The sequence below is a fragment of the Salarias fasciatus genome, chromosome 15 (assembly GCF_902148845.1).
Source record: "Salarias fasciatus chromosome 15, fSalaFa1.1, whole genome shotgun sequence".
Lineage (NCBI taxonomy): Eukaryota > Metazoa > Chordata > Actinopteri > Blenniiformes > Blenniidae > Salarias > Salarias fasciatus.
In genome coordinates this window covers 26093782-26120840 of record NC_043759.1, presented here as the reverse complement: position 1 = coordinate 26120840, position 27059 = coordinate 26093782, and the positions used below count along the sequence as shown (strand labels likewise).

Genomic DNA, 27059 nt, shown 5'->3' with positions numbered 1-27059 from the left:
CCTCCCTGCTTTAACACATCTGAATACAATGACAGGCTCATCATTGTGTTTTGTTAGGTGCTTGATGATAACACAATAATTGGATTCAGGTGTGTTGAAGCAGGGAGAGAACTAAAACATGCTGGATAGGAGCTCTCCAGGAACAGGATTGAGCACCCCTGATCTAGCGCATAAAAATCATAGTCACGCACAGTTAAACCACTCTCTGTGTGCTCGCGATGGCTCTCTGCGCGCATGGTCTCTTTCTTCGCGCACACGGTCACTTTCTGGGCGTGTGCGCAGTGTTACCAACTCCCTAGTAAGGAAAGTCACTATTGGCTGTCTGGATTGGCTATCCAGTTGCTAGAATTCGCTAGATGATGTCATCACCTAATTTCCATTATTTGGCAATTTGCATGAAATTGTAATGGACGCTGTAGGAGAGAGGAATAACATCTTGGGAGAAGCAAAAAGTGAGCTAAAAACAGCCTAAATATGTTTAGAACTACAAATGAACTGACAAAAGTGTGACAGTGAAGAAAGATTTACATGTCCATCCCGCTCTGTGACCCAGGACGGGAGCAGCGGTGGATCTGCGCACGCTCGATTCATTTGAAGTGTGGAGGAGTGGTGTGGGTCTGCTCTCTGCTCTGACTGCAGCAGGGGGCGCTGCTGAGACTGACCGCTTGTGAGTGCTTTGGGACGGGGGAGGGGCTCACGGCAGCACCCGCTGCTCATTGAGGACAGCAACGAGACGTCCTGCCACGTCTCCAGAGCACCAGAAAAAGTCGCTAAATTTGTCGCTAGTCGCCTATTAAAAAAAAATCGCTAGAGGGGTCTGAAAAGTTGCTAAATATAGCGACAAAGTTGTTAAGTTGGCAACACTGCGTGTGCGATCTCTTTCTGCTCGCGCGGCGACAAGTCTGTGCTGTGTGCTCACGCAGTGATGTTGAGTTTGGCACTCTGGGGGCGGGCTTTGAGTTGACGCCACTCAACCCCCCCTCCTTTCTTTGGTTGCTCAAAACGTCCACTGTCTTCAAATGGGTCTAATACTTTTGTAACTTATGAAACTTTTGAACATACCACCTGCTGAAAACAAAACAAGACAAACAAAAAAAAGCAAATTCCTCCACTGACCCTGGCATAAAATCAAATGAAATCTGAGAGAGACTGTGTAGATCTTACATGTTAGTGCCATGAAAATGTTTTTATTAGTTCTTTCTCCTCCCAGGAAACAGCCAGGTCTCCTCCACAGTCATCAAATCACTGTATGGAGGTTATGTTATGTGAAGTTTGCTCCTCAGTTTTCCAATTCTGCTGCCAAACGATGATGACCCGCCCTCCTTAACCTCTGATTGGCTCTGACCGCAAGACAGTGGACGTTTAGAGCAACCAATCAGAAAGGAGGGGGGGGGGGTTGAGGGGCGTCAACTCAAAGCCCGCCCCCAGAGTGCCAAACTCAACCCACCCTGTGAGCAGACAGTACAGATGTGTCACCGCACATGCAGAAAGAGACCGCGAGCGCAGAGAGGCATCGCGAGCGCACAGAGAGTGGTTTAACTGTGCGTGACTATGATTTTTATACGTGTGGAATTTTGCCACTAAAATGACGCCATACAATTTAGGGTTCAGTGTCTTGTCCAAGGACACTTCAACATGCAGACAGGGGGAGACAGGAATCGAACTAACAACCTCCCGATTGAGAGCCGACTGCCCACTGAACCACAGCTGCAAAATTAGTCATTGTATATATAGTGTATTAGTTATTTACTGAGTTTCATTACCCACAAATCCATTCAAATGATGAAAACTCATCTTTCACATGAAGCCAGCTGTTGGAGTGGAATCAGCAGGAGACAACTGAAGGTTTTGGTGACACTACAGTGAAACCAGTTTGATGTATTTATTGTGGCGTTTTGCAGACGGCCCCTGAACATCTCAGCACTGCCTTCTGCTCACAGAGATCAATAAGACAAACAGATACTTTATATAAAAATGAGCTTGTAGAACATTGTCCGCCTCACAGTGATGGGAAAGAGGCGTCCTTTGAGTGATAATGACATTTTATTGAAGAGTTATTGAGACCAAAAACACCAAATCTGTGAATAACATGCCTGCTTCACCAGACCGCAGCACAAAATATGTACCTTTGGCCACTGCCTTAAGTTCTGTGGAACCAGTCTGAAAGGGTCAAGAATCATACTGCTATCATCAGTCGCACTGAACGATAAGTCGCATTTATTTAGAAATTCATTTCACAAAATCCACGACCAAGAAAGGCCATTTATTCCACAACACAATGAAAACATGAAGAAAGTTCACAACGTTCCTGATGTCCTTCCACATCTCTGGATTCACTGGATTCTTCATTCTCTGAGACAAAACATGGAGGACACACGTCCCCTGTCCCTCATAACCTGACACCTCTGGAAGCAGCTCTTGCAAACAGAGCAACATGAAAAAAGAGGAAACAGTGAAGACAACAAGATGAAGAATTTAGAGACTGTCCAAAGGCCAATACACTGTAAAAGAGGGGAGGAGGGGATCGCTGTAATAGACTAGGTCAAGATAAAAAATGAGAAACACAACAAGTGTTGCCAGAATATTGAACCAGGGTTTTTGTTCTTTGTGTGTTGATAGATTTATTGAAGAGTGAAGAGTGAGGATCGTCAGCTGTTTGGTTTGGTTTTGTCAGCAGCATTCAGAGCAACAACAGTTCCAGGGTAAAAGCTGTTTCTGGTCTGTTTTTTTCTCCTTTTTGGCCCTGAAACGCCTCCCTGAGGGTCAGAGTTCAAACAAGTGGTGACCGGGTTGTGAGGAGTCCCTGGTGATGCTGCAGGTTCTGGATTCTTCTTCCTGAGAATCCTCAGGAAGTCAAGTCTCTGCTGGGCCTTCTTCAGGATCAGGGTGGAGCTAGCAGTCCAGGTCAGGTCTTTACTGATGGAGGAGACCAGGAAGCTGAAGTCTGGCTCCATCTCCACCCTGTCCCCATTGATTGTTCTGAGCTGAAGGTCCGGTTTGCTCCTGATGATCAGTTCCTTCAGCTTGGAGATGTTCAGGATGAGGTTGTTGATGGAGCACCAGACCCACAGTCGCTCCACCTCCACCCTGGAAGCAGCCTCACCTCCTGAGATGAACCCCACCACAGAGGTGGTGATGGAGTTTCTTGGGTGGGTGGGGGTGAAGTGGTGGGTGTAGAGGAGGGGACTCAGCACAGCCCTGTGGAGAGCCGGTGGTCCTCCATGCTGAGGACAGCTGGGGTCCTACTCTCACCCTCTGGGAGCGGCCGGTCAAAAACCCTGAATCCATTTCCAGATGTGAGAGAGACCCAGGTCCCTCTGACTGCTCAGTCTGCTCACAGTGATGGTGGAATGTAGAATGTGTTTCAAAAACCCTGGAGGTTTTGGTTCAGCCCGGTCTGTCCTGATTGGACCAGTTTAATCTGAACTTATTGAAACAGAGCCTCATTCTGTGGAGACGAACTGAGAAGGACAAAGAGTCTGAGTCTGTCAGTTTGCTGTGAGGCTGATCCTGAAGGCTTTGGGAAGGTTTGGGTAATTTCTTGGGAATTTCAGTTGATAAATTCATTGAATGTTCAGAAATGATGAATTGCATCCTCATTCTTTCTGATCCTCCAGACGACGTCCAGCCCAACTTTATCCTGAGTCGGGGTGACCACTCCTTCCCAGACACACACACACACACACTGATTTAATTGTGTGTGTGTGTGTGTTCTGCCATGGATCAGTGTGAGGACAGAGAGGAGGGAGTCCCTCCCTCTGAAAGGACTCTGTGTGGAGAACAAGAGAACCAGACCACAGCTCAGAGGTGAGACTCCATCTTTAATTGTATGTGTGTGTGTGTGTGTGTGTGTGTGTGTGTGTGTGTGTGTGTGTGTGTGTGTGTGTGTGTGTGTGTGTGTGTGTGTGTTTCTAATACCTCTGTGTCTTGGTATCAGGTCAGAGCCTGAAGTTGAACCCAGCTTTGTTTCCCTGAAGAGTGACCGGTCCAAGGACTTCTTTTTCCACTTCAGAACACAGTGAGTTTTATTTCCTGTTGTTTTCTGCATTTCATGTCTTCACTCAGAAAATAAATCAGTCACATGTCACGGAAGCTAAAATCCTGCTAAAGTTTCTGTTTAATAGTTCTCGGTAAGAGAATCATCAGAGTCTGAAACTTTCAGCTCTCAAGATTCTCCATTATCATATACAGGAGCTTCTTCATCTTCTTCAGCTCCTCCTTCATGAAAGCCACCATGTTGTCCTCCAGCAGCTGGAACAGAGAAACATCTGGAGTTGACTTTGAACAGAAACTGATTCAAGATTCAAGATTATTTGTCATTTTCATGTTCGAAGCAAGGTCGTCAGTGCAATGAAATGCTTAGGGTCATAGAACTATTGACTCACTGAGAGTAAGTACGAATGACAGGATAGTGCAAAATACAAGAGACATAAAGTAAACAAGCGGCATATAGAATATAGCACATAAAACAGGTTATTGCAAAGGTAATAAATAGCATTGACAATAAGGTAGTTCCAAACATTATACACTCAGATAGTGCAACAGTAAACATATAATGCCAGGTGGTTTGGTGCAGTGTTGTTGAGAATCTGGTTTCTTCCCTTTATCCTCCAGTCTTCCTCCATTTTTCCACTCAGTCTGTTCCTGATGTTGTTTGTTTTCAGCTCTGACTCTGAGTTTCCATCCAGCTGTGTGTCCCTGAAGAGTGACGGGTCCAGGAGGGAACCCATTTTATTTAACAGTGGAGCAGGAGGAGCTGATGAGGGGTGAGAATCAGTGTTTGTGTCAGGATTCATCATCATAACAGCAGCTTGAACAAAGTCAACATGTTTCTGCAGCGTCAGCCAGCAGAGCTCCCAGGTTCTCCGTGGAGGCTCCGCCCCTCAGCATCAAACACATCTGGACTCCATCTTTATGGTGAGAACAAGTCTCCATTCAACACTTTACTGTCACATCAGTGAGACAGAAGAAGTTGTGGAGACTTCCAGCTGAAACATGAAGCAGACTCTCAGCTTCTTAGATCCATTCAGGTCCAGAGTGAAACAGTCCAACCTTCATCCAGCTTCCAGCCTTCACTGATGCTGAAGCTGTTTCTGCTGGAGATCCACATGAAGAGTGACTCGGCTTCACATGTTGTCATCCTGGATTTACACTCACATCTCCATCTGTCTCACTCCAGATGTTTCTCTGTTCCAGCTGCTGGAGGACAACATGGTGGCTTTCATGAAGGAGGAGCTGAAGAAGATGAAGAAGCTCCTGAGTCCAGATTACCCAGCATGCTCAGAGAGTGAGAGAGAGGATGAGGATGAAGAGCAGAGGAGCAGCAGAGAGTCATTAGTGAGGATGACTCTGGACTTCCTGAGGAGGATGAAGCAGGAGGAGCTGGCTGAGCGTCTGAGGAGCAGTAAGAGGATTTGATCTAATTTCACAGGATGGAGATGAAACAGAGAAATGTTTTCAGGTCCAACAGTGACTGGAGAGCAGAGAGCAGGAACAGAGTCCAAACCAGAGGTCAGAGGTCATTTCCAGGTCAGACACAGAAACTGTGAAACAGACAGAAGCAGAAAAGGAACCGACACAAGACTCTGAGTCTGAAACCAGGAGGAGTGAACAAAATGAAAAATATTTGCCAAATGAAAGAATCCACACATTTTCATTTTCCATCCAGAAGATCCAGATGTCAGTTTGGTGTTGGTGCTGAAGCCAGTGTTGGTTCAAACCTGGCCCCTCCTGAGAACTGGTTGTTTCCATGATCCAGGATTAAAGCCAGAGCCAAGTCATTGTGTCAGTATTGGGCTGCAGCTGTCAATTTTGTTTAAAATCTGGTATTCTGTTAAATATTTCAGCAATTAATTGAGTAATCATTGTTGTGTGTGCCATTCAAACTGTAATGAGATGTCACTCATGGAATAAAGACGGATATTTACTCCACTTGGTGCAACATTAAACCTCTTCTGATCTCTCTGCTCTCGGCAGCAGAGCCAACTTTCATCACCTGCATCACTGTTTACAGTCTGTGCAATGCAAGTGATTAATATTAAATGACAACAATTCAAGGCAAAAAACAACAACATTGCCTTTTATTTGTAATCAAAGGACTGAATTTCCTCAAGTAATCGTTGCAGCTCTACTGTATGTCAGTACATGGCTGTTTATGTAGCTGTTTACCCAACAGCAGTCATTCTGTTAGCTGCCACTTTGTCCCAGCTCCCTGTCTTTGTTTCTGGAGTTCTTCCTTAACTTAGTGATTGAGTTGAGGAGCTGGTCGAGTCTCCGCTGGTGTCCTGCTGCCATCTCCCACTGTATTCCATCAAACACAGATTTGGTCCAAGAGGCTCCCTCCAGCTCGGAGCCCACTATCACCTCTTTTCCAAATGGAGAGCTGATTGGCTGCTGCCAGTGTAGACAGGTACTGATTAGTGATTGGCAGGTTGAGGGAGCCATGACAGTTCAGCTCTGCTAAAGCTAAAGCTAACAAATGGAAATCAAAATGAATTCATGTCATTGAAAAGTGTATCCAAAAGAAGAACCGCTGAGCCACCTTTCTTTTAAAGTGAGCCTCAGCTTTGGTGAGTGAAAGACTGTTCTGTCCTTCTTAGTGCTTCACAGTGGTGTTGTTAATATACAGTCAATGAACTGAACTCTGTGTCGCCGTTACAGCTGATGCATACAGTCAGTGTGATGCATGCATGCACACATTGACAGTACACACACACACACACACACACACACACACACACACACACACACACACACACACACACACACACCTATGACAGCACCCTTGACTCCATCTTCGCTCCACCAAGTATTTTCTCGTAGAAACGCCACTGCTGACACCAGGTACTGGTGTGATGACAGAGGGCAGACATTTCTTTGTCTGGTGGCTGTTGAGAGGATTCAGTGGGAGGTAGACGGAGCGACCCACAATGTGCCACAGAACAAATGACGTCTCTGGAGGTTTGGATCGAGTTCGAATGATAACTGGACCTACGCCGACCCGGTACTCTAGTGGAATGAAAACCACCAAGACTGAATCCAGGCGAGTGGAGTAGTGCTAGAACTGTGTAGTGGACAAGCACCACAGTGCAGGAAGCTCTGGGTCTCATCCTCAGTCCACTGCTGTTTTATTTTAGCATCCATGCTGAGATAGTTTCAACTGTATCTTCACTCTGGGATGTTATAAAACTGGAGGTTCTGTGTTTCCACCAGTCTGGTTGGTCACAATAATTGCTCTCTCTGACGTACTCTGTGCTTGGCTCTGGCCCACCAAGGAGCTGGTGCTTGTTGAACACCAGTTTTGAGGGTCTGGACTTGGTGCTGCTGGAAACAAAGAACTGGTGCCAAGTCAGTCTCTGACTCTGAATGAGTCCTGAAAGCAGCTCAGTGGAAAAGGAGAAGCTGAGAGCTGAAGAGCTCCACTCAGAGCAGCTGATACCAACCAGTACAGGGAGCACAGGAAACAGGAAGGGAGGCCAGCTCCCACAAGTCCACATCCCCAATCATCAAACATGGAGACAACAATGGTCTCATGTCTCTTCCTGAGCTCTGCTGTTCATATCATGCAAACATCTCCATCAGATCAGAGGCTGTTTGGTCTCTACTGAAGAGCTGGATGATCTGATGGAGGAGAAACATCAAGAACATACTTTCATCTTCACTTTCAGTGTCTAATACACTCAACCCTTTATGTCTTTTTATTTCCAGGAACTTCTGCTCCAATCTGCCAACAGAAGCTGAAATGTGGGCTGAAGAAGAGGTTCCAGTGTGTGTTTGAAGGAGTCTCGAAAGCAGGAGAGTCCACCTTCCTGAACCAGATCTACACAGAGCTCCACATCACAGAGGGAGGGGCTGCAGAGGTCAATGAGGAACATGAGGTCAGACAAATTGAAGCAGCATCCAGGACAGCAGACAGAGCAGACACAAGCATCAGACCAGGAGACATCTTTAAAGCCTCACCTGGAAGATCTCAACCAATCAGAGCAGTGCTGACAAAGGGAGTTGCTGGCATTGGGAAAACAGTCCTGACTCAGAAGTTCACTCTGGACTGGGCTGAAGACAAAGACAACCAGGACGTCCACTTCACATTTCCATTCACCTTCAGAGAGCTGAATGTGCTGAAGGAGAAGAAGTTCAGCTTGGTGGGACTTGTTCATCACTTCTTCACTGAAACCAAAGAAGCAGGACTCTGCAGCTTTGAAGACTTCCAGGTGGTCTTCATCTTGGACGGTCTGGATGAGTGTCGGCTCCCTCTGGACTTCCAGCACACTGAGTTCCTGACTGAAGTTACAGAGTCCACCTCAGTGGATGTTCTGCTGACAAACCTCATCAGGGGGAAACTGCTTCCCTCTGCTCGCCTCTGGATCACCACACGACCTGCAGCAGCCAATCAGATCCCTGCTGACTGTGTGGACAGGGTGACAGAGGTCCGAGGGTTCACCGACCCCCAGAAGGAGGAGTACTTCAGGAGGAGGTTCAGAGAGGAGGAGCAGGCCAGCAGGATCATCTCCCACATCAAGACCTCCCGAAGCCTCCACATCATGTGCCACATCCCGGTCTTCTGCTGGATCACTGCTACAGTTCTGGAGAAGGTGTTGAAGAGCAGAGAGGGAGGAGAGCTGCCCAAGACCCTGACTCAGATGTACATCCACCACCTGGTGGTCCAGGCCAAAGTCAAGACGGTCAAGTATGGTGGAGGAGCTGCCACAGATCCACACTGGAGTCCAGAGAGCAGGGAGATGATGGAGTCTCTGGGAAAACTGGCTTTTGAGGAGCTGCAGAAAGGAAACCTGATCTTCTATGAACCTGACCTGACAGAGTGTGGCATCGATCTCAGAGCAGCCTCAGTGTACTCAGGAATGTTGACCCAGATCTTTAGAGAGGAGAGCGGCCTGTACCAGGACAAGGTGTTCTGCTTCATCCATCTGAGCCTTCAGGAGTTTCTGGCTGCTCTTCATGTCCATCAGACCTTCATCAAGTCTGGAATCAACCTGCTGGAAGAACAACAGAAAACCTCCAGGTGGTCAAAAGTGTTGAAGCAGAAACCTAATCTCCACCGTCTCCATCAGAGAGCAGTGGACGAGGCCTTGAAGAGTCCAAATGGACACCTGGACTTGTTCCTCCGCTTCCTCCTGGGTCTTTCACTGCCGACCAATCAGAGTCTCCTTCAAGGTCTGCTGCCACAGACAGGAAGTAGCTCACAGACCAATCAGGAAACAGTGCAGTACATCAAGAAGAAGCTGAGTGAGAGTCTGTCTGCAGAGAGAAGCATCAATCTGTTCCACTGTCTGAATGAACTGAATGATGGTTCTCTGGTGGAGGGGATCCAACAGTCCCTGAGATCAGGACGTCTGTCCACAGAGGAACTGTCTCCTGCTCAGTGGTCAGCTCTGGTCTTCATCTTACTGTCATCAGAAGAAGATCTGAAGGAGTTTGACCTGAAGAAATACTCTGCTTCAGAGAAGGCTCTTCTGAAGCTGCTGCCAGTGGTCAAAGCCTCCAACAAAGCTCTGTATGTGGTTTAAGAACAAATCTGTAGAACTGAGTCCAGGAGAGACATTGATCTGGTTTTCATTGTTGGTTCTTCTTCAGGTTGAGCAGCTGTGGTCTGTCAGAGAGAAGCTGTGGAGCTCTGTCCTCAGTTCTCAGCTCTCAGTCCTCCAGTCTGACACATCTGGACCTGAGTAACAACGAGCTGCAGGATTCAGGAGTGAAGCTACTGTCTTCTGGACTGGAGAGTCCTCACTGTAAACTGGAAGCTCTCAGGTCAGGATCCAGCTGCTGCTTGATCATGTGGAGGATCTTCCTTCTTCCTGGTTGGCTTGATGCCATGTTTGTGCCTCCAGTCTGTCAGGGTGTCTGGTCTCAGAGGAAGGCTGTGCTTCTCTGGTCTCAGCTGTGAGCTCCAAGTCCTCCCATCTGAGAGAGCTGGACCTGAGCTACAACCATCCAGGAGCCTCAGGAGTGGAGAAGCTGTTTGCTGCAGTGGAGGATCCACAGTGCAGTCTGGAGACTCTCAGGTACAAACAAGTTAAATAAAATCCACCACTTTCTGTTCTTCTCCTGCTATCTGTAGAGCAGCTGTGAAGATCTCAGTGGAACATTGGAGCTTCTTGATATTTCCTCCTCTATTATCTGGGAAGTCAAACCACAAAGTAACCAGTAATGTTTCCACTGTCAGTCCAGCTGGAGAGCAGCAGCCACACATCATCCACTCACTGTGCTGTGTGATGGTAACATGTCAGTGATCTGCTCCAGACTGTGTTTAGGTTGAAAAACAATGGAAACTTCCAGAATCTGGTGAAAGATGAGTTGTATTAAACTGTTTTACCAAGTAGAGATATTTAGAATAAATGAAGAAGATGTGGTGGTCCTCACGGTGGCGCAGTGGTTAGCGCTTGTGCCTCACAGCAAGAAGGTCTGGGGTTCAAATACCGGCTGGGGCTCAGGGCCTTTCTGTGTGGAGTTTGCATGTTCTCCCCGTGTGTGCGTGGGTTCCTTCCGGGTACTCCGGCTTCCTCCCACGGTCCAAAAACATGCACGTCAGGTTAATTGGTCACTCTCAAAATTGCCCCTAGGTGTGAATGGTTGTATGTCTGTGTACGTATGTATGTATATATATGTCAGCCCTGCGACAGACTGGCGACCTGTCCAGGGCATACCCCGCCTTTGCCCATAGCAGCTGGGATCGGCTCCAGCCACCCGCGACCCTGAAAGGGACCAGCGGGAGAAGATGGATGGAAAAAAATTTGGATGTAAAAACTGGATTTAAGACAAGAATCTTCTTGGGGAGAAAACACGCCATAAACATGGAAAAATCATCATGATAATCATATCAGTTAATAGATCTTCTCTCATTATTTAACCAAAGGAAAAAGAATCATTCTTCTCAAACAATCATGGCCTCTTTTAACCTCAGAGCTCTTCAACCTGAAGATTTCTTCCATCATGAAATTCAACCCACAATGTTTTTTCTGAGAAAATTATTCCAGTTCTTCAACAGTCATTACATTATGGCTTCAACCTCTGAAGACACTGATAGAAAACTGAAACAATGAATTTCTCTCAATTCATGAATGAAAGAAATAATGTTGATTCTGCAGATCACCTGACCTGAAAACTGCTCAAGAAATCCTCGTTTAACCAGGAAGAGAGAGAGAGAGAGTGTGTATGTGTGAGAGCGAGAGAGAGAGAGACAGAATCATCGTTTTCACAACGTTCTTTGAGAAACTGTCAGGATGAAATGTTGTTGACAAAGTCATGAATTGGTGGATCATTATTTCTCAGAATTGAAAGATGTTTCAGATCATCAGATGAACAAGTATCTATGTAAAAGTATCTGCATGTAGTGAAGATCTAAAGCTGAACTCCAGACCGATGAGCAGTGATTACTAACATGTCTCCAGGGTCTTCATGTGGAACCTTCTTCCGTCTCTGGATTGTCTCCTTCATTGGTGTTGAACTGTGGTCCTCCAGGTCTGGTGTCCTGAATGTTGGACGTCTCCCTGCTTCAACTCACCTACATCTCATAATGGTGTCTCCACCAAGCTTCTCTTGAAGCCCAATACTGAGTCCTCATTACAGTCAAGTGTGTTTGAAGTGGGAGAGACCTGCAACATGTAGGACGCCGGCAATCAAGGACCAGAGTTTGACTCATTTGGACTAGTTGGTCCCAGGACAGCTGATGGAGGTTCTTCAGAGATCTGTGGCTCCAGCTGCTCCATCACAGCTCTACACACTGCTCTCTGTGTCAACACAGGATCTGTTCATGCTGGTTCTGGACAAAGACTTTACTAATGCTGACTTCAACATGAATGAACAAACATTCAGTCAGTGGAGACAGAAATGTGTTTAAATGAACCAGAGAAAGTTCAGATCTGCACAGAGGTCCAGTTCACTGATTGGACTTATTGTCTCACTTTGTTGTCTTCTTTGTTTTCCACATGACTGACTGATCTTCTTCTTCTCCAGGTTGAGCAGCTGTGGTCTGTCAGAGAGAAGCTGTGGAGCTCTGTCCTCAGTTCTCAGCTCTCAGTCCTCCAGTCTGACACATCTGGACCTGAGTAACAACGAGCTGCAGGATTCAGGAGTGAAGCTACTGTCTTCTGGACTGGAGAGTCCTCACTGTAAACTGGAAGCTCTCAGGTCAGGATCCAGCTGCTGCTTGATCATGTGGAGGATCTTCCTTCTTCCTGGTTGACTTGATGCCATGTTTGTGCCTCCAGTCTGTCAGGGTGTCTGGTCTCAGAGGAAGGCTGTGCTTCTCTGGTCTCAGCTGTGAGCTCCAAGTCCTCCCATCTGAGAGAGCTGGACCTGAGCTACAACCATCCAGGAGCCTCAGGAGTGGAGAAGCTGTTTGCTGCAGTGGAGGAACCACAGTGCAGTCTGGAGACTCTCAGGTATGGACACACAGCAGGAGCTCCTCATGGACACTGAGACTGTCCACAGCAGTGGTCCTCAATAGGTGGACTGTGGTCCAGGTCTGAACCAAGACGCCGTCCCATACAGACCCTCAGTGGTGGACAAAGTCCTCAGCTCCATGACTGGAGTGAAAGTTCTGATCCTCCTGGTCAAATATTACTCCAATACAAGAGAAAGTTGTTTGTTCAGATTGTTTCAGTTAAAGTACTGGAGTACCTGCTTTAGAAAATACTTCAGTCATAAAAGTACATTTTCATCTGAATGTCAAACATTTTTGCATCGTTACACAATGAATGAACACAACCAAACCACTGAAACAATCTACTGAATGCATCGACCTGCTGATTGAAGCTGTGGAATAAAAACTGGTAGAATCTGCTGCTGATCCTGGAGAGATTCCTGCTGAAACACAACTGAATTAACAAAAGGACGATTATTGAGCTCATTTTAATTCTTTTTACCTCCGCCAAGGAGGTTATGTAATCACGTCGGTTCTCACAACGGCTCTGTTGTCCCAGGCCCAGGGTTGGGGGGGGGGGGCATTATTACAGGTGGGGGAGCCCATCCAACCCCCCCTGTCACGGCTCCCATCGCAGCATGCAGGCACCGCACCGCTCCGCGCCTCCCCACCCCCCGGTCCAACACCGCATGCAGGCAGTGTGCCGCACTACGCGCCACGATGCACACCACACACTGCAGCGCTCCGCTCTGATCGTATATGGTGTTCTTATTGCTGTTGGTGACTGATTTGAGCTGTGGCGGAGGTCTGTGCTCTCTGAGGGCCAAATTCTAGTTTTTCTATTTATTCACAACCAAACATAAAATTCAAACATTGAAGATTAACTCCCATCAACTCCACAAGAAAATCAGATTTGTACCATTATCAGGCTTTACAGCGGATCATACAGTGGGAGAAATACTGAGTTAAAAAGAACTAGAAATTGGCACTCAGAGAGCTCAGACCTCCGCCACAGCTCAAATCAGTCACCAACAACCATAAGAACAGCATATATAATAAAACAACATTGTGATCGGGGTTTGATCGGAGCGTAGCGCTGCGGCATGCGGTGCCTCTGTCTCTCGCCCTGTCGCCCTCTCTCCCTCTGTGTGTGTGTGTGTGTGTGTGTGTGTGTGTGTGTGTGTGTGTGTGTGTGTGTGTGTGTGTGTGTGTTTGTGTGTGTGTGTGTTTATCTGAAAAGGAAAACCGAAAAGCAACATAATTTATGTGATTTTACTTGATTTTAATTTGAAAATGGACCGGATTCTCTCGTATTTTCTGTTCCCGACTGCCTGTGTGGTGCGATCTGCTCTGTCCAGCTTTACGGTGTGTTTCCACCGGACACGAACACACACACACAGACAGACAGCTGGGTGCACACAGGACTGTGGGACAAACATCAGAAGAATCCTGCCCAGAGACGGTGATGAGGAGGCTGTGATGTTTCTGCAGGATGTTTTGTGTTGCATATTTGTACCAGCGAATGAATTCACACACCAGCGATAAAACTCGGGCGTCTAGCGGGGCACGGTGTCATTTGTCGCGTGAATGCAGTCGCGTTAAACGCCTCCGGTGGAAGCACACCATTACAACTGGCGGTCGACGGTGCGCGCAGCTCGCGGAGAAATTAGAAAGGAGCGGAGCGCCTGCGGTCCACGGCGCGAGCCGCTACGCACGCGGCGGTCCCCTGCGCCTCCTGTATGAACCGTCAGATAGGTTAACAGTGGCGCCGGAAGCGGCGCGTCCTGTGTGAACCAGGCGTTTGTCCCCCCCTGTCGGCGGGCCTGCCCAACTATGTGAAAGACTCCCTATCTGTCAATAATAAAGAATCCTTGAAAAAATTCCTGGATCCAGACAGTGATCCGGATCATCACCAAAACTTAATGGATTCTAAGTTAGCCCAAGACCCACATTTCCACAAAGTTTCATTGCAATCCGTTCATTACTTTTTCCGTGATCTTGCTAACAAACCAACCAACAAACCAACAAACCGGCACGATTACATAACCTCCTGGCGGAGGTAATAAAGAAATAAAGTTACTCAGTCTGTCAGGATTACTGCTGCTGGAAAACCTTCTCTAACTGGTCAAGTATTGTAGTTAACTTGGTTTGTTCACTATCTGGTTAACTAAGTGATGAATCCACACAGGACTGGCCCCAGTGGGACAAAGTAGAGGATCAAATATCACTGACCTTGACATCAAACTGCAGTTCCTCAGAGTCCAGGAGGCTTCATTTAAAATACTGATCTGGAATGAAACAGATGTTGACTCGTCATCTCACCTCCACAGGCTTTCTCCAGCTGGACAGGGAGTTTAGTAGGAGGTGATCAGGGATGGGAGGGCTGCTTCAAACATGGAGTCTGGAACAATTACAGGTTACTTTTCAACAAATGTAATCAGTAACTTACTCGAACTACTTCAACAAAACAGTAACATTACTCTTAGTAACTTTCAGATTTCTTCACCAGCAAACATGAGAATAAAGACACAGACCAATACAGTGTGTCGTCCTCTCAGTGTAGTGTAACTCTTACACACAGCAAACACACACTGCTCTGAGGATTATCAATACATGTTGACCTCTGACCTCTGACCCCATCAATACCAACAACATGACGTCTTCTAAACCTGCTGACAGTCTGACTCAGGATCAGCTCCATCAGTCCAGACTGTGTTCCTCTAGTAGTTCTACAGTCCAGCAGCAGCAGGAGCCGGACTGACAGTGTTAACACACATTTCTGTTCTATCCTCAGTCTGCTGTGTGGCTGTACTGCTGCAGTGAGGAGCAGGGTTTGTCTGAGAGAGGTCATTCATTCCTCAGTGACAGAAGGAAACATGCAGTCTCCAGTAAATCCTCCATCCAGGCTGAAGATATTATTGCCTCCATCAGATGTTCCTGAGTTTTTCTAAGTTTCAGGTGGCAAACAGAGTCAACATTTAAAACAAGACAAATCATTCTTCATTTCAAAGAACTCCAACATGGACTTGAGGTTTGTTCTCCTGTGTTAAACTGGAGTTTGTGTCGCTGTCGCCATTTTTACCACGACCAACTTTCCAACATTTGCTCTGTGCTTCCTGTCTTTTACCACAACTCCACCTGGACGAATCATTAGATAACTTTCATCCTCTGACTTCAAATGTATTCTTAAAAGTAACGAGTCCTGGGGCTCTTCATAGAAATGTAGTGGAGTTTTTCATTTGTCTTTCAAGTGTTTTGGATTGAAAGTCCCTTCAATTCAATTCAGCTTTATTTATGAAGAGCCAATTACAACATGCTCGTTTCTAGACACTTTTACAGGGAAACCCAACAGATCCACATGAGCAGCATAAGCAACTGTGGAAAGGAAAAACTCCCTTTTAACAGGAAGAAACCTTTGCAGAACCAGGCTCAGAGGAGGAGGCTTTCTGCTGTTCCGGTTGGGGTGAGGGGACAGAAAGAGAAGGAGATAGGACAGACAGTTTGTATCTACATACAATTCATATATAAATACAGGGTCCAGAGGCTACAAGAGGAACAATCATCAATGGCATGTAGCAATACAATGAAATTACATTGAAACGAGAGAAGGAGAAGAAATCATGAGTTTTCCCAAAAAATAGTACTCAAGTAAAGTACAGATCCTTAAAGAATGTGCTTCAGAGCAGTACTCGAGTAAATCTCCTTGGTTCCTGTCCAGCCCTGCAGACGCGGCACTGACAGCTAAAACAGCAGGTTCTGATTTCAAAGCTGACGGAGCTTCTTTTTGAAGCAGCTCAGCTTTTACAGTCTTTATGGTCGTGATTCAGTGGAGGAGGAAACACACACACCAGCTGTGTGTGAGTGAAGCGTCACATGAAACCAGGCAGACCATCAAGTCTGAGTGTTTCAGGGTGAAACATGAAGGTTCTGCAGCTCAGACAGACGTGAGAGTTCATGCTGGAAATGAGAAGAGTGGAGAGAAAGAGGAAGTCCACTGAGACAGAGGAAGCTGAGGAACAATAGTTACCAAATGGAACTCAAAAGAAAAGCTGACAGTGAAAGCAGAACATTTCATCCAGAATGAAGAGTTTTTCTTCCTCCTTCCCTCTGGACCATGTTTGGCTCCAACACAGCTGAGAGGCAGCTTTCTCCAGCAGGAAACTAAACTCCACCTGGTTCCAGGCTCACCAATGAGCAGCTCCACCTGAGTCTGAGAAAGACTCTGACTCCACTGAAGTCCAGCTGGAACATCTTGGCAGGTCAAGCAAGAGCTCCGATTTCTCCCTGAGGAGGAAAGAGAGCATTTCTCCAGGAGTTAACCTGTCTTTACATTGATGATCTGTCAGGTCTGGTTTATTGTTCTGAAGTCCAGCACTGCTGCTGAACATTTGATTAGTTTGTCTTGTTTTGAAAATGAACCTGACTTTTATTTAGTAAATGACAGAACATTATATTGACAGTCAAACATTTATTTCCAGTTCCATGTTTCATGACAATAAATATTAACAAACACTTTGTGAATTTCACTGAATGAATTAGATTTGACACTCAGGTGTTGATTACATGCAGATGTTGACAGAACTTTAAATATATATCACACTAAATAGTTCAACATTCTGATCTTCTGGATCTTTACTTCAATAAATATCATCAAACTGAACCTCTTAACATTTTAGTTAAAGACTCCTGGTCTACAAAATGTCTCCACTGATTGTTAACAGTGATTTTTATGACACAAGGACCAAGAAAAGCTGAACCCTGATGATAGAAATGAGAGTTTGAAGCCTCTGTGATGTGGTTCAGACATCTGGACCTGGAGTTTGAATCCTTTGATCAAACTGCTGCTTTTCTCTTCACTCTTAAAATCCTGATGAGAATTCATCCACTTTCCATTCCAACATGATCTTCAGGGTTTTCTGTGTGTTTTGGCTGAATGGAGACTTTTCTCCATGTGTGTGTTGGAGCTGGTTGATGAAGAGAAACAGAACTTCTCTTCTTCTCTGTCAGACGGAGTCTTTCAGTGAAAACTCCAGAAGTGTGAAGGATCCTTTGAAAGCTCCTTTTCCAGCTGTCTTTAGGAGGAGAGGAGCAGAAACATGCCGACAGGTTTCATCTTCATCACACTGATCCAAAGCAGCAGAAACACTTTCAGCCTCCAAACGTCTCCACAGAGACTTTGAACCAAGTCTGAACCTTTGAAATGAGTCAGTGTGAGCTGAAACATCAGAGGAGGCTTCATTCATCACTTCATCTTCTTCATCCATCCATCCAGAGCTGACTGCTGTCCTGAGTGAAACAGTCCCAGAGTGTGGACTCAGAGCTCTTTCAGCCTGTTTCTGAGGAGCTCTGCTTCATGTTGAGCAGCAGTTAGGACTCCTGTTGGAGAGAAAACCCTTCTGACTGTCTTTCTTCCTGCAGGGTGGACCATGGTGGAGAGCAGAGGTTAAAACCTGGTCCCAGGAAGTGTAAGTTGGACTGATGAGGACCAAACAGTGTCTGTTTGTCTTTCAATCAAAGGTTTTGATTCATTCAAACATTACTGACAAGAGAAGTCTGACAACAAGTTTCCTCTTAAACTTTCTCTGAATGAACAACATGTCAGGAAGTCCAGAGAGAAGAAATCCATCACATGTGTCAGAGGATGACTTTTCTCTCTTTCTCTCCATCAGATCTCTCTCAACTTGAACTGGACACAAACTCAATGAGCAGAAACCTCAAACTGTCCAACAACAACAGGAAGGTGACACAGGTGGAGGAAGAGCAGCCGTATCCTGATCATCCAGACAGATTTGAAGACTGGACTGATCAGCTGCTGTGTAGAAATGATCTGAGTGGTCGATGTTACTGGGAGGTCGAGTGGAGCGAAAAGGTTTATATATCAGTGAGTTACAGAGGAATCAGGAGGAGAGGAGGCTGGGAGTGTTTATTTGGGCGGAATGATCAGTCCTGGAGTCTGAGATGCTCTAATAAAGGTTACTATGTCAGGCACAATAGCAGACAAACATCCATCTCCTCCTCCTCCTCCTCCTCCTCCTCTGGTAGAGTAGCAGTGTATGTGGACTGTCCTGCTGGCTCTCTGTCCTTCTTCAGAGTCTCCTCTGACTCTCTGATCCACCTCTACACCTTCAACACCACATTCTCTCAACCTCTCTATGCTGGATTTAGACTCTGGTCCTCTGGTTGTTCAGTGAGTCTGTGTCCTCTGTAGGAAGGACGGTCTCTGTCTCTGACAGCAGTCCTGTCAGCACCAATCAGAGATCAGAGAACATCAGTGGAGTTCAGCAGGGTTCACAGACGGAGCCTCCAACACTTTGTAAATATGTGGTCAGTTTAAGTTTCAGGACGTTTTCTAACCTCCTCAAGTCTTTGTCAGCAACAGTGGAGACGATGAGGACAGGACTCTTCTGATCACAGTTTGACGTTTGAGTCGTTGATGTTGGATTGTAAATGTGAACTGAATCAGTGTTCTTGTGCAAGTTACCAAAAATAAATCCTTGATTTCATTTCCTTTAGGAGTTCCTGAAGTTAAAACTCAACGAGTTATTTGATCTCTTTCTTTGTAATGTCATGGTGTGGCGTCCACTGTGGGAGAAGACACTCGTCTGTCTCCTCCTTGACCACTTCCACATTATTTTCTTTTAACTTTTATCCAGTTATCCTGTTAAAATGTGGTGAAGGTTCATTTTCTGTGTTTCAGACAGTCCTTGTCTTTGTGTTCAGGCCAGCCGGTCCTGATTGGACCAGTCTGGTCTCAGCTGGACTGATTGAAGGAGAGTCTGACTGAGAGTCTGAGTCTGTCAGTCTGCTGACAGGCTGGAAGTGAAGCTCTTTTTAACACTTGATGGACAAATGACGCTTTCTGAAGCTCTGATGCTGGATGGAAGCTTTTCTACACCGTCCTCTTTGGTGCCACCTGGTGGCCAAAAGTCTGAAGAGCAGCTTGAATGAACTGCTCCATGATGGTTCCCAGAGTTCAGTTCACTGCTTCTCTTTATGATCATGTGACCGTTCTGTTTGATATCAGGATCGTTGTGGGGATATGAACAAGTGTTTCTGAGGGTGAAAATGATCTTTTATGGAATTGATGAATAAACTTTCCCAGATTGAACATGTGCCATTGTGTGGTCTGCTCTTTCTTGCGTCTTCTTGATGTTTGTGAGCATAATAGACAGAAAGATGTTATTTACTATAATGTTCAACACAATCTGATGAGAACCTGATTGTTCTGTGGAGTTCCTGTCTCATGTCTGTCCTAAACTATGGGTCCTAATGACTGAATGTTTCTGAAGAAACTCTGAACTGTAATGTTTAGAGTAATGTTTTTTACGAGCCATGCTGCTGTCATTGAATGCGACATTCCTCGGAGTGAGCATGGGCAGAGAGCAATATAGGAAGTAATGCTGTAAAATGATCACCGGAGCGGGAGGAGAGGGAGGAGGAAGGCTGAGCTGTCGTCGAGACGAGCAATTTCCTTAAACGCTGTTTCTGTTTTGCGAAAGCCACCGGTAATCCTGAAAGAGGGAGTGAACAATCACCTTATGGCAGGATCGGGGGGGACTTGGGGTGAGGATAGTATGGATGAGAGCGATAGTGAGGGTGTTAAATCACAAAGGAAGCGAGTGTTGAGTCAAGGAAGTGATTCAGATGACAGGCAAGGGAGGGAGAGAGTTGTGCGGAGGAGAACCGATCAGGAAGGTCTTAAGGTGCTTATCAAGTTTAAGGAAGGGCATGATATTAGGACTGTAGGGCCAGTGGTGTTAACAAAGTTTTTGCATGATAAAGTTGGAGAGGTGGTGAGAGCGAGAGTCCACACGGATGGTGACTTGATGATTGTGTGTAAAGATGAGATCCAGCAAGGAAAAGCATTAAGGCTAAGCAGTGTGTGTAAGAAAGAAATTTTGGCTGTCAGTAAAAGAATGAGAGTAGGAGAAGTCTGTAAGGGGGTGATTTATGGAATCCCTTTGAATGAGGATTTGGAAAAGATGAAGGGGAACATGCGTGGTGGACGGGTGCTTGGATTGAAACGTCTTAAAACTTGGAGACAATTTGAAAAGGTGGATAGTTTGTCAGTGTTGGTAGAATTTCAAGAAGAGGTGCTCCCTAAGTTTGTCACTGTGGGTTATTTAAACTATAGTGTGAGACTGTATGTGCCGCCACCTCTACGCTGCTTTAAATGCCAGAAGTATGGACACATTGCTGCCTACTGTAAAGGAAATCTAACATGTGGACGCTGTGGAGGAGAACATGACTACGGCACATGTGGAACAGGAGTGCGGGAGAAGTGTGTGAATTGTGGAGGTGCACACAGTGTGAGCCACAGAGATTGTGAGGCTAGAAAGAGGGCAGCTGAAATTCAGCAGATCAGAGCAGAAAGGAAGTTATCTTATGCTGAGGCAGCAAAGCAAGTGAGAGTTGAGCCTAAGCTGAATCATGGACCAGGAGTTGTGCAGAGTCTGGCAAAAGATGCAGACTCACTGATTGTCAAGAAAAAGGATTTTTTATACTTCATGGTTGAAATTATTAACTGTACTTTCCAAGCAAAGCATCGATCAGAGAAAACTTCTATTGTTGTTAAGAGTGCTGCGAGATACCTGGGAATTAGAGATATTACATGGGAGACAGTGTATGAGGAACTTCAGCTCAGAGAAATGACAGAGAAATCGTCAGCACAGTCGGCACAGTCATCACAGTCATCGCAGCGATCGGCGTCATCTTCTCAAGCAAGGACCTAAATCATTTATTTCTTACAGTGGAATGCGAGGAGCTTGTTGGCTAATGGCCAGGAGTTTAAAAGATTTGTTTTTGAAAGAGAAGTTAAACCTGATATTATATGTATAGTTGAGACTTGGTTGCTACCACATTTAAACTTTGTTCTAAATGGTTATGTTTGTGAAAGAAGAGATAGACCTGGTGGGGGTGGTGGTGGGTGTGCAACATTCATTAAAGAAGGAATTCCCTATAGAGTTTTGGGGAAGGGTGATGAACTGGAATATGTTGTTACTGAAGTATGGGGTGTTAATGGTAGTTTAGTTGTTGTAAATTTTTACAACCCTTGTCATAGGCTGGAGACGGCTGCGTTAGAAAGGATAGAAGGACAAGATGATAGGAAAATAATCTGGTTGGGTGATTTTAATGCACACAGTTTTCTTTGGGGAGGAAGTAAAATTGATCACAATGGAACAGTTGTAGAAGAGTTTATTGATAAAAAAGGATTGGTGTGGTTAAATGATGGGTCACCTACACGTATAGGGGTTACAGGGCAATCGGTGTTGGATTTGACCTTGGTTTCTCAAGCTCTGGCTGATCAAGTGAGTTGGGAAGTTTTAAGTGATACAACAATTGGAAGTGATCATTATCCTATTGTTTGCAGACTTGGTAACTGGAGCTGTGATGCATCTAGGGTCTTTTATGAACGGTGGAATTTTAATAAAGCAGACTGGACATTGTTTAGATTTTTAAGTGAGAGACAAATGAGCCAGATTGATATCGTAGATGATGTAGATGTGCTTAATGAAAAGGTAACTGTTGCTATAGCAGAAGCTGCAAAATCCTCTATAGGGCAGAGTAAGACAGGAGGTAAGAAGCGGAAGCTGGTTCCTTGGTGGACAGAAGAATGTTCTCAAGCTGTAAAGTCAAGAAATAAGGCCTTCAAAAAGTTTAGAGAGTGTTTTAATATGTCTGAGTTTATTGAGTTTAAAAGAGAACAGGCAAAAGTGAGGAAAGTGGTGAGAAAGACTAAAAAGAGCTATTGGCAAAATTATTGTAACACGATAGGGAGAAAAACATGTATAAATGAAGTTTGGGGAGTTGTTAAAAGAATGAGTGGGGTGCAGAAGTCTTGGAGCTACCCAGTTCTTGAGAATGATGGGAATGTTGCCGTGAAAGATGCAGAGAAGGCAGCACTAATGGCGAGGACTTTTGCTAAAGTACACAGTAGTTTTAACCTGACAAGTGATGAGAGAACAAAAAGAGAGAAGACGAAGAAACAATACCAGCATCTCTTGGGAAATGTAGAAGATTCAAATAGTAGCCTGAACATGTTGTTTTCTTTGAGGGAGCTTAAAAAGGCCATAAACAAAGCAAAAATTACAGCCCCAGGGAAAGACAGAATAAGTTATGCAATGTTGAAACATCTTAGCGACGATGCGCTTAATATATTATTGATATTATTTAATAAAGTGTGGGAGTGTGGTAGAGTTCCAAAATGTTGGAAAATGGCTGTGGTTATGCCAGTTAGAAAGCCAGGAAAAGACCCAACGATAGCATCAAATTACAGGCCAATCGCATTAACGTCACACCTTGGTAAGATAATGGAGAGGGTGGTTGTGGAAAGAATGAGTTTTTATGTTGAAACACACAATCTAGTTTCCCCGTTTCAGAGTGGGTTCAGGAAGGGCAGGTCAACAATGGATCCCATTGTAAAATTAGAGAGTGACATAAGGAAGGCACAAGGATGTAAGGAAGTAGTTGCAGTGGTTTTTTTCTATGTAGAAAAAGCTTATGATATGCTTTGGAAAGAAGGTGTGCTAATAAAAATTCGAAGGATTGGAATAGATGGAAAGATGTATAAATGGATTAAAAACTTTCTCAGTGATAGAGAAATTCAAATTAGAATTAATAGTAGCTTCTCAGAATGTCTGACAGTAGAAAATGGAGTGCCTCAAGGCAGTGTTATATCTCCTATCCTTTTTTTCAATAATGATAAATGACATATTTGAAGGACTGGATTATTCTATTGGAAAATCATTATTTGCAGATGATGGGGCCATCTGGAAAAGAGGAAAGAATGTCTCATCTATTGTGAATGGTTTGCAAAAAGCTGTTGATGCTGTTGAGGTGTGGGCGGGTAAATGGGGATTCAGGTTTTTTGTGGAAAAAACTAAAGTTATGTTTTTCTCATTTAGGAAAATTCAGGAAAGTGTCAAATTTCAACTGTATGGTAAAGATCTAGAAAGAGTTAATTGTGTGCGGTTTCTAGGTATGCAATTTGACTCCAAGTTGACTTGGCAAAACCATATTGGGAAGCTGATTAATAAATGCAAGAAGGCTATAAACATCATTAGGTGTTTAAGTAGTAAGGAATGGGGGGCAGATATGATTTCAATGAAAAGGTTATAGGCTGGATTAATTAGATCTGTCATTGATTATGGCTGTATAGCTTATGGGTCTGCAGCAAAATCTGAACTACAGAAGCTAGATGTGATTCAAAGTACAGCACTTAGACTTTGTTCTGGAGCACTGAGATCATCTCCAGTGTGTGCGCTTCAGGTGGAAGTTGGGGAAATGCCGTTTGAGTTGAGGCGTCTGCAGCTGACATTGGCATATTATGTGAATTTAAAAGGACATAAGGATGATCATCCAACTAAGAGTGTACTTGTACCAACATGGGAGAACTCGAAAATTAAGAGAGAGACTTTTGGTATAGGGGTGCTAGGAAAAGCAGTAAAAGCTGGTATTGCAAATCTAGAGTTAAGTCCATCGATCATGTGTCAGCCGCACCCACCATGGTTGTTACCAGCTCCAGATGTTGATACTTCATTGCACAAGAAAGTTAAGAGTTTTAAGGGAGACAGTGGCCAATTGGCAATGAGATATATAAATAATTATTATGGATATTTGCAGATATTCACTGATGGCTCAAAAGATCCAGAGTCAGGGGCTGTTGCTGCGGCATGTGTAATACCAGAGTTTGATGTTAGGGTGTCTGCAAGAGTGTCTGACTTTGTATCTGTATATACGTCTGAGCTGGTAGCAATTATTATGGCACTACAATGGGTGGAGCAGGTAAAACCACTCAGAGCAATAGTCTGCACAGATTCGTTGTCAGCATTAGAAAACTTTAAATCAGGTAATGTCAGTGAACGAAGTGAACTTGTTGGTGAAATATTGGTTCTTCTCCAGTCTATTCAAAATTTAGGAACTCACATCAGATTTGTTTGGGTTCCAGCTCATGTGGGCCTGGATGGGAATGAGCTGGCGGATAAGTGTGCAAAGTGGGCTTTAAGAGGAAGTACTGTCTCCATCCATTGTAAACTGTCTAAATCGGAGGTCAAGTCGATAATTAAAAAACACATGAGGAATTTGTGGCAGGAGAGATGGGATGACGAGTCCAAGGGGAGGGCTTATTATAATTTGAATCCAAAGGTTGGTTTGGGACGTCAGAGAATAAGGTTGAGGAAAGAAGAAGTAGTATTCACAAGATTGAGAATAGGACACACTGGTCTGAACAAAACACTGCAGTTAATGGGGAAACACAACTCTGGAGAATGTGATGAGTGTCATGAAGCAGAGACCATAGAGCACGTTCTGATTAGATGCAGAACCTATGAAAGAGAGAGAAGAGTTTTTAAAAGTAAGGTTGAGGACAAGAAGGTGATCTTCAGAGTGAAGGAAATTTTAGACAAGTCATCTGACCATGCAGTTGTTAAGTATTTATTTGAATATCTTAGGAGGACGGGGTTAATGAATAGAATCTAGGTTTTATTTATTTATTTATTTATTTCCCCCTGTAGCTTGCATGCTACAGTTTTTCACTGTTAGTTTTGTGAGCCATAACTGTGAGAGTTCATTCACTCATTCATCAGGAGGGTGGCGGTAATGCGCTGATATAGCCGCGTCTGCCGTATAACAGCTAAAGAAGAAGAAGAAGAAGAAGATCACCGGAGCACTGTCTGCCTGTATCGTGCCATGATAATTGATGTATATAAACTTTGAAGACTCCAACAAGCCATCTCTCATCATTTGTGTCCGTGCACACATCACATTGGCGACGAGGACTAAAAAGGAGAGAAGGAAAAAAAAAGGCGTTGATCGAGGACAGACAAGCTAAGCGCCATCAAGCACGCCAGATAAATTTTTTTTTTCTTTCTCCGTTTTTTTCAAGCAGCCGTCATGTCGCTCGCGTTTGACACCGAAACGGACCCGAGTTGAGTAGGACCACGCTGGAACAAATGGGTGCAGAGGTTTGAGAATTACACAACTGCCTTCAATATTTCTGGAGATGGGAGACTCAAAGCTCTACTTCTACACTTGGCTGGTGAGCGTGTTTATGACATAAACGATACATTAGCGGCCACAGGAGACAAGTATGCAGATGTAAAAGCAAAGCTGGAAACATATTTTACTCCAAAGAAAAACGTGCTGTATGAAGTGTACACATTCAGAAAAGCAGTTCAGCTCTCAGGCGAAAATCTGGACACATACTGCACAAGACTATGTATGCTGGCCAAACACTGAATTCGCGGATGTGAATTTGGAAATAAAAGGACAACTAATTCAGAGCTGTACATCAACAAGGCTTCGCAGACGAGCGCTCAGAGAGCCCAACATGACTCTGGAAGAAATCCTCAACTATGGCAGATCGATGGAAGTGTCAGAACAGCAGGCAACAGGCATGGAACAAGGAGCAGCTGCGGCAGTGAATGCAGTGCAACACAAAGAACGACCAACCAAAAGGTACAACACTGCCCATGCAAACACAAACAAATCGAGCAGTCAGTGTCGAAACTGTGGTGGGAAGTATCCCTACGACGGTGATTGTCCTGCTCGAGGAAAAGATTGTAAAGCTTGCAGTAAGCTAAATCACTTTGCCAGACAGTGCAGGTCAAAGCCAAAACAACAAATGAGCAGAGATGTGAAACCAAAGGGCTACACTAAACAGCATAAAGCACAAAAGAAAGTCTACAATGTCTCTAACTCAACACACAGTGAAAGTAAAGACTCAGACAGCAGTGATGATAACTACGTGTTTGTGACCACCAGCACAGCTAAAAGAAGCACACCAACAACACAAGTTAAGATTGGTGATACTGGCATCTCAGTAGTCCCAGATTCAGGTGCCACAGTAAACGTCATGAGTGAATCTGCTCTTAACATGCTGTCACCACAGCCACAGTTGGTACCAGCGGACACTAAAATCTTTCCCTATGGCTGTACCACTCCACTGTCACTGGTTGGCATGTTCAGATGTGAGGTGAAAGCAAATGATAAACAGACATTGTGCAGATTTTATGTAAAAAGTGGCAAAGGCTGTTCCCTACTCGGTTATGACACAGCAACACAGCTAGGTCTCATTAACATAGTCAACACTATGTCCACACCTCAACCAAACACAGTAGCGGATAAACTGGTCGAACACAACCCAGAACTTTTCCGAGGCATAGGAAAACTCAAGGATTTTCAAGTCAAACTTCACATCGACTCGACAGTTCAGCCCACATGTCAGCCACACAGGCGAGTGCCATTCCACATCCGTCAAAGAGTGGAAAAAGAGCTACAAAAGCTGGAAGACGGTGACATTATTGAAACTGTGACAGGCCCAACGCCATGGGTTTCACCAATAGTGACTCCACCCAAACCCGAAAACCCAAATGAAGTCAGAATCTGCGTTGATATGAGACAAGCTAACACTGCAATACAACGTGAACGTCACATCACACCGACGATGACTTGATTTAAGAGCTGGATATCACCAGTTGAAACTCCATCCAGACAGCAGATACATAACAACTTTCAGCACTCACAAAGGCCTGCGCAGATACAAACGTCTCAACTTCGGTATTTCATCAGCAGCTGAAGTATTCCAAAATGCCATCTGCCAAGCACTACAAGGGATCAGTGGGGTAAAGAACCTCAGCGACGACATCATCGTGCATGGGAAAACACAAGCTGACCATGACAA

At 44.9% G+C, this 27059-nt stretch overlaps 1 protein-coding gene and 1 long non-coding RNA gene across 2 annotated transcripts; both read left to right on the top strand.

Annotated features, from left to right (window-relative positions):
* Positions 1-3704: 3704 nt before the first annotated feature.
* Positions 3705-4895, top strand: LOC115401707 (uncharacterized). The gene is made up of 4 exons (XR_003932993.1): positions 3705-3807; positions 3938-4018; positions 4665-4766; positions 4839-4895. It is a non-coding gene; the product is annotated as an uncharacterized LOC115401707 (long non-coding RNA).
* An 85-nt stretch (positions 4896-4980) lies between these two features.
* Positions 4981-18915, top strand: LOC115401503 (NLR family CARD domain-containing protein 3-like). The gene is made up of 6 exons (XM_030109755.1): positions 4981-5404; positions 7708-9511; positions 9592-9765; positions 11971-12136; positions 17799-17844; positions 18049-18915. Exons 1-6 carry the CDS (start codon positions 5131-5133, stop codon positions 18585-18587), a joined length of 3003 nt encoding a protein of 1000 aa, XP_029965615.1. The 5' UTR covers positions 4981-5130; the 3' UTR covers positions 18588-18915.
* Positions 18916-27059: the final 8144 nt, after the last annotated feature.

Bases quoted from the DNA above. Each gene is read 5' to 3' on its own strand.
- LOC115401503 (XM_030109755.1), top strand. From the start codon at position 5,131: ATGTTGTCATCCTGGATTTACACTCACATCTCCATCTGTCTCACTCCA. The intron at 9,766-11,970 runs GTCAGGATCCAG...CTTCTTCTCCAG, and splicing joins TGTAAACTGGAAGCTCTCAG to GTTGAGCAGCTGTGGTCTGT. The intron at 17,845-18,048 runs GTAAGTTGGACT...TCTCTCCATCAG, and splicing joins AAAACCTGGTCCCAGGAAGT to ATCTCTCTCAACTTGAACTG.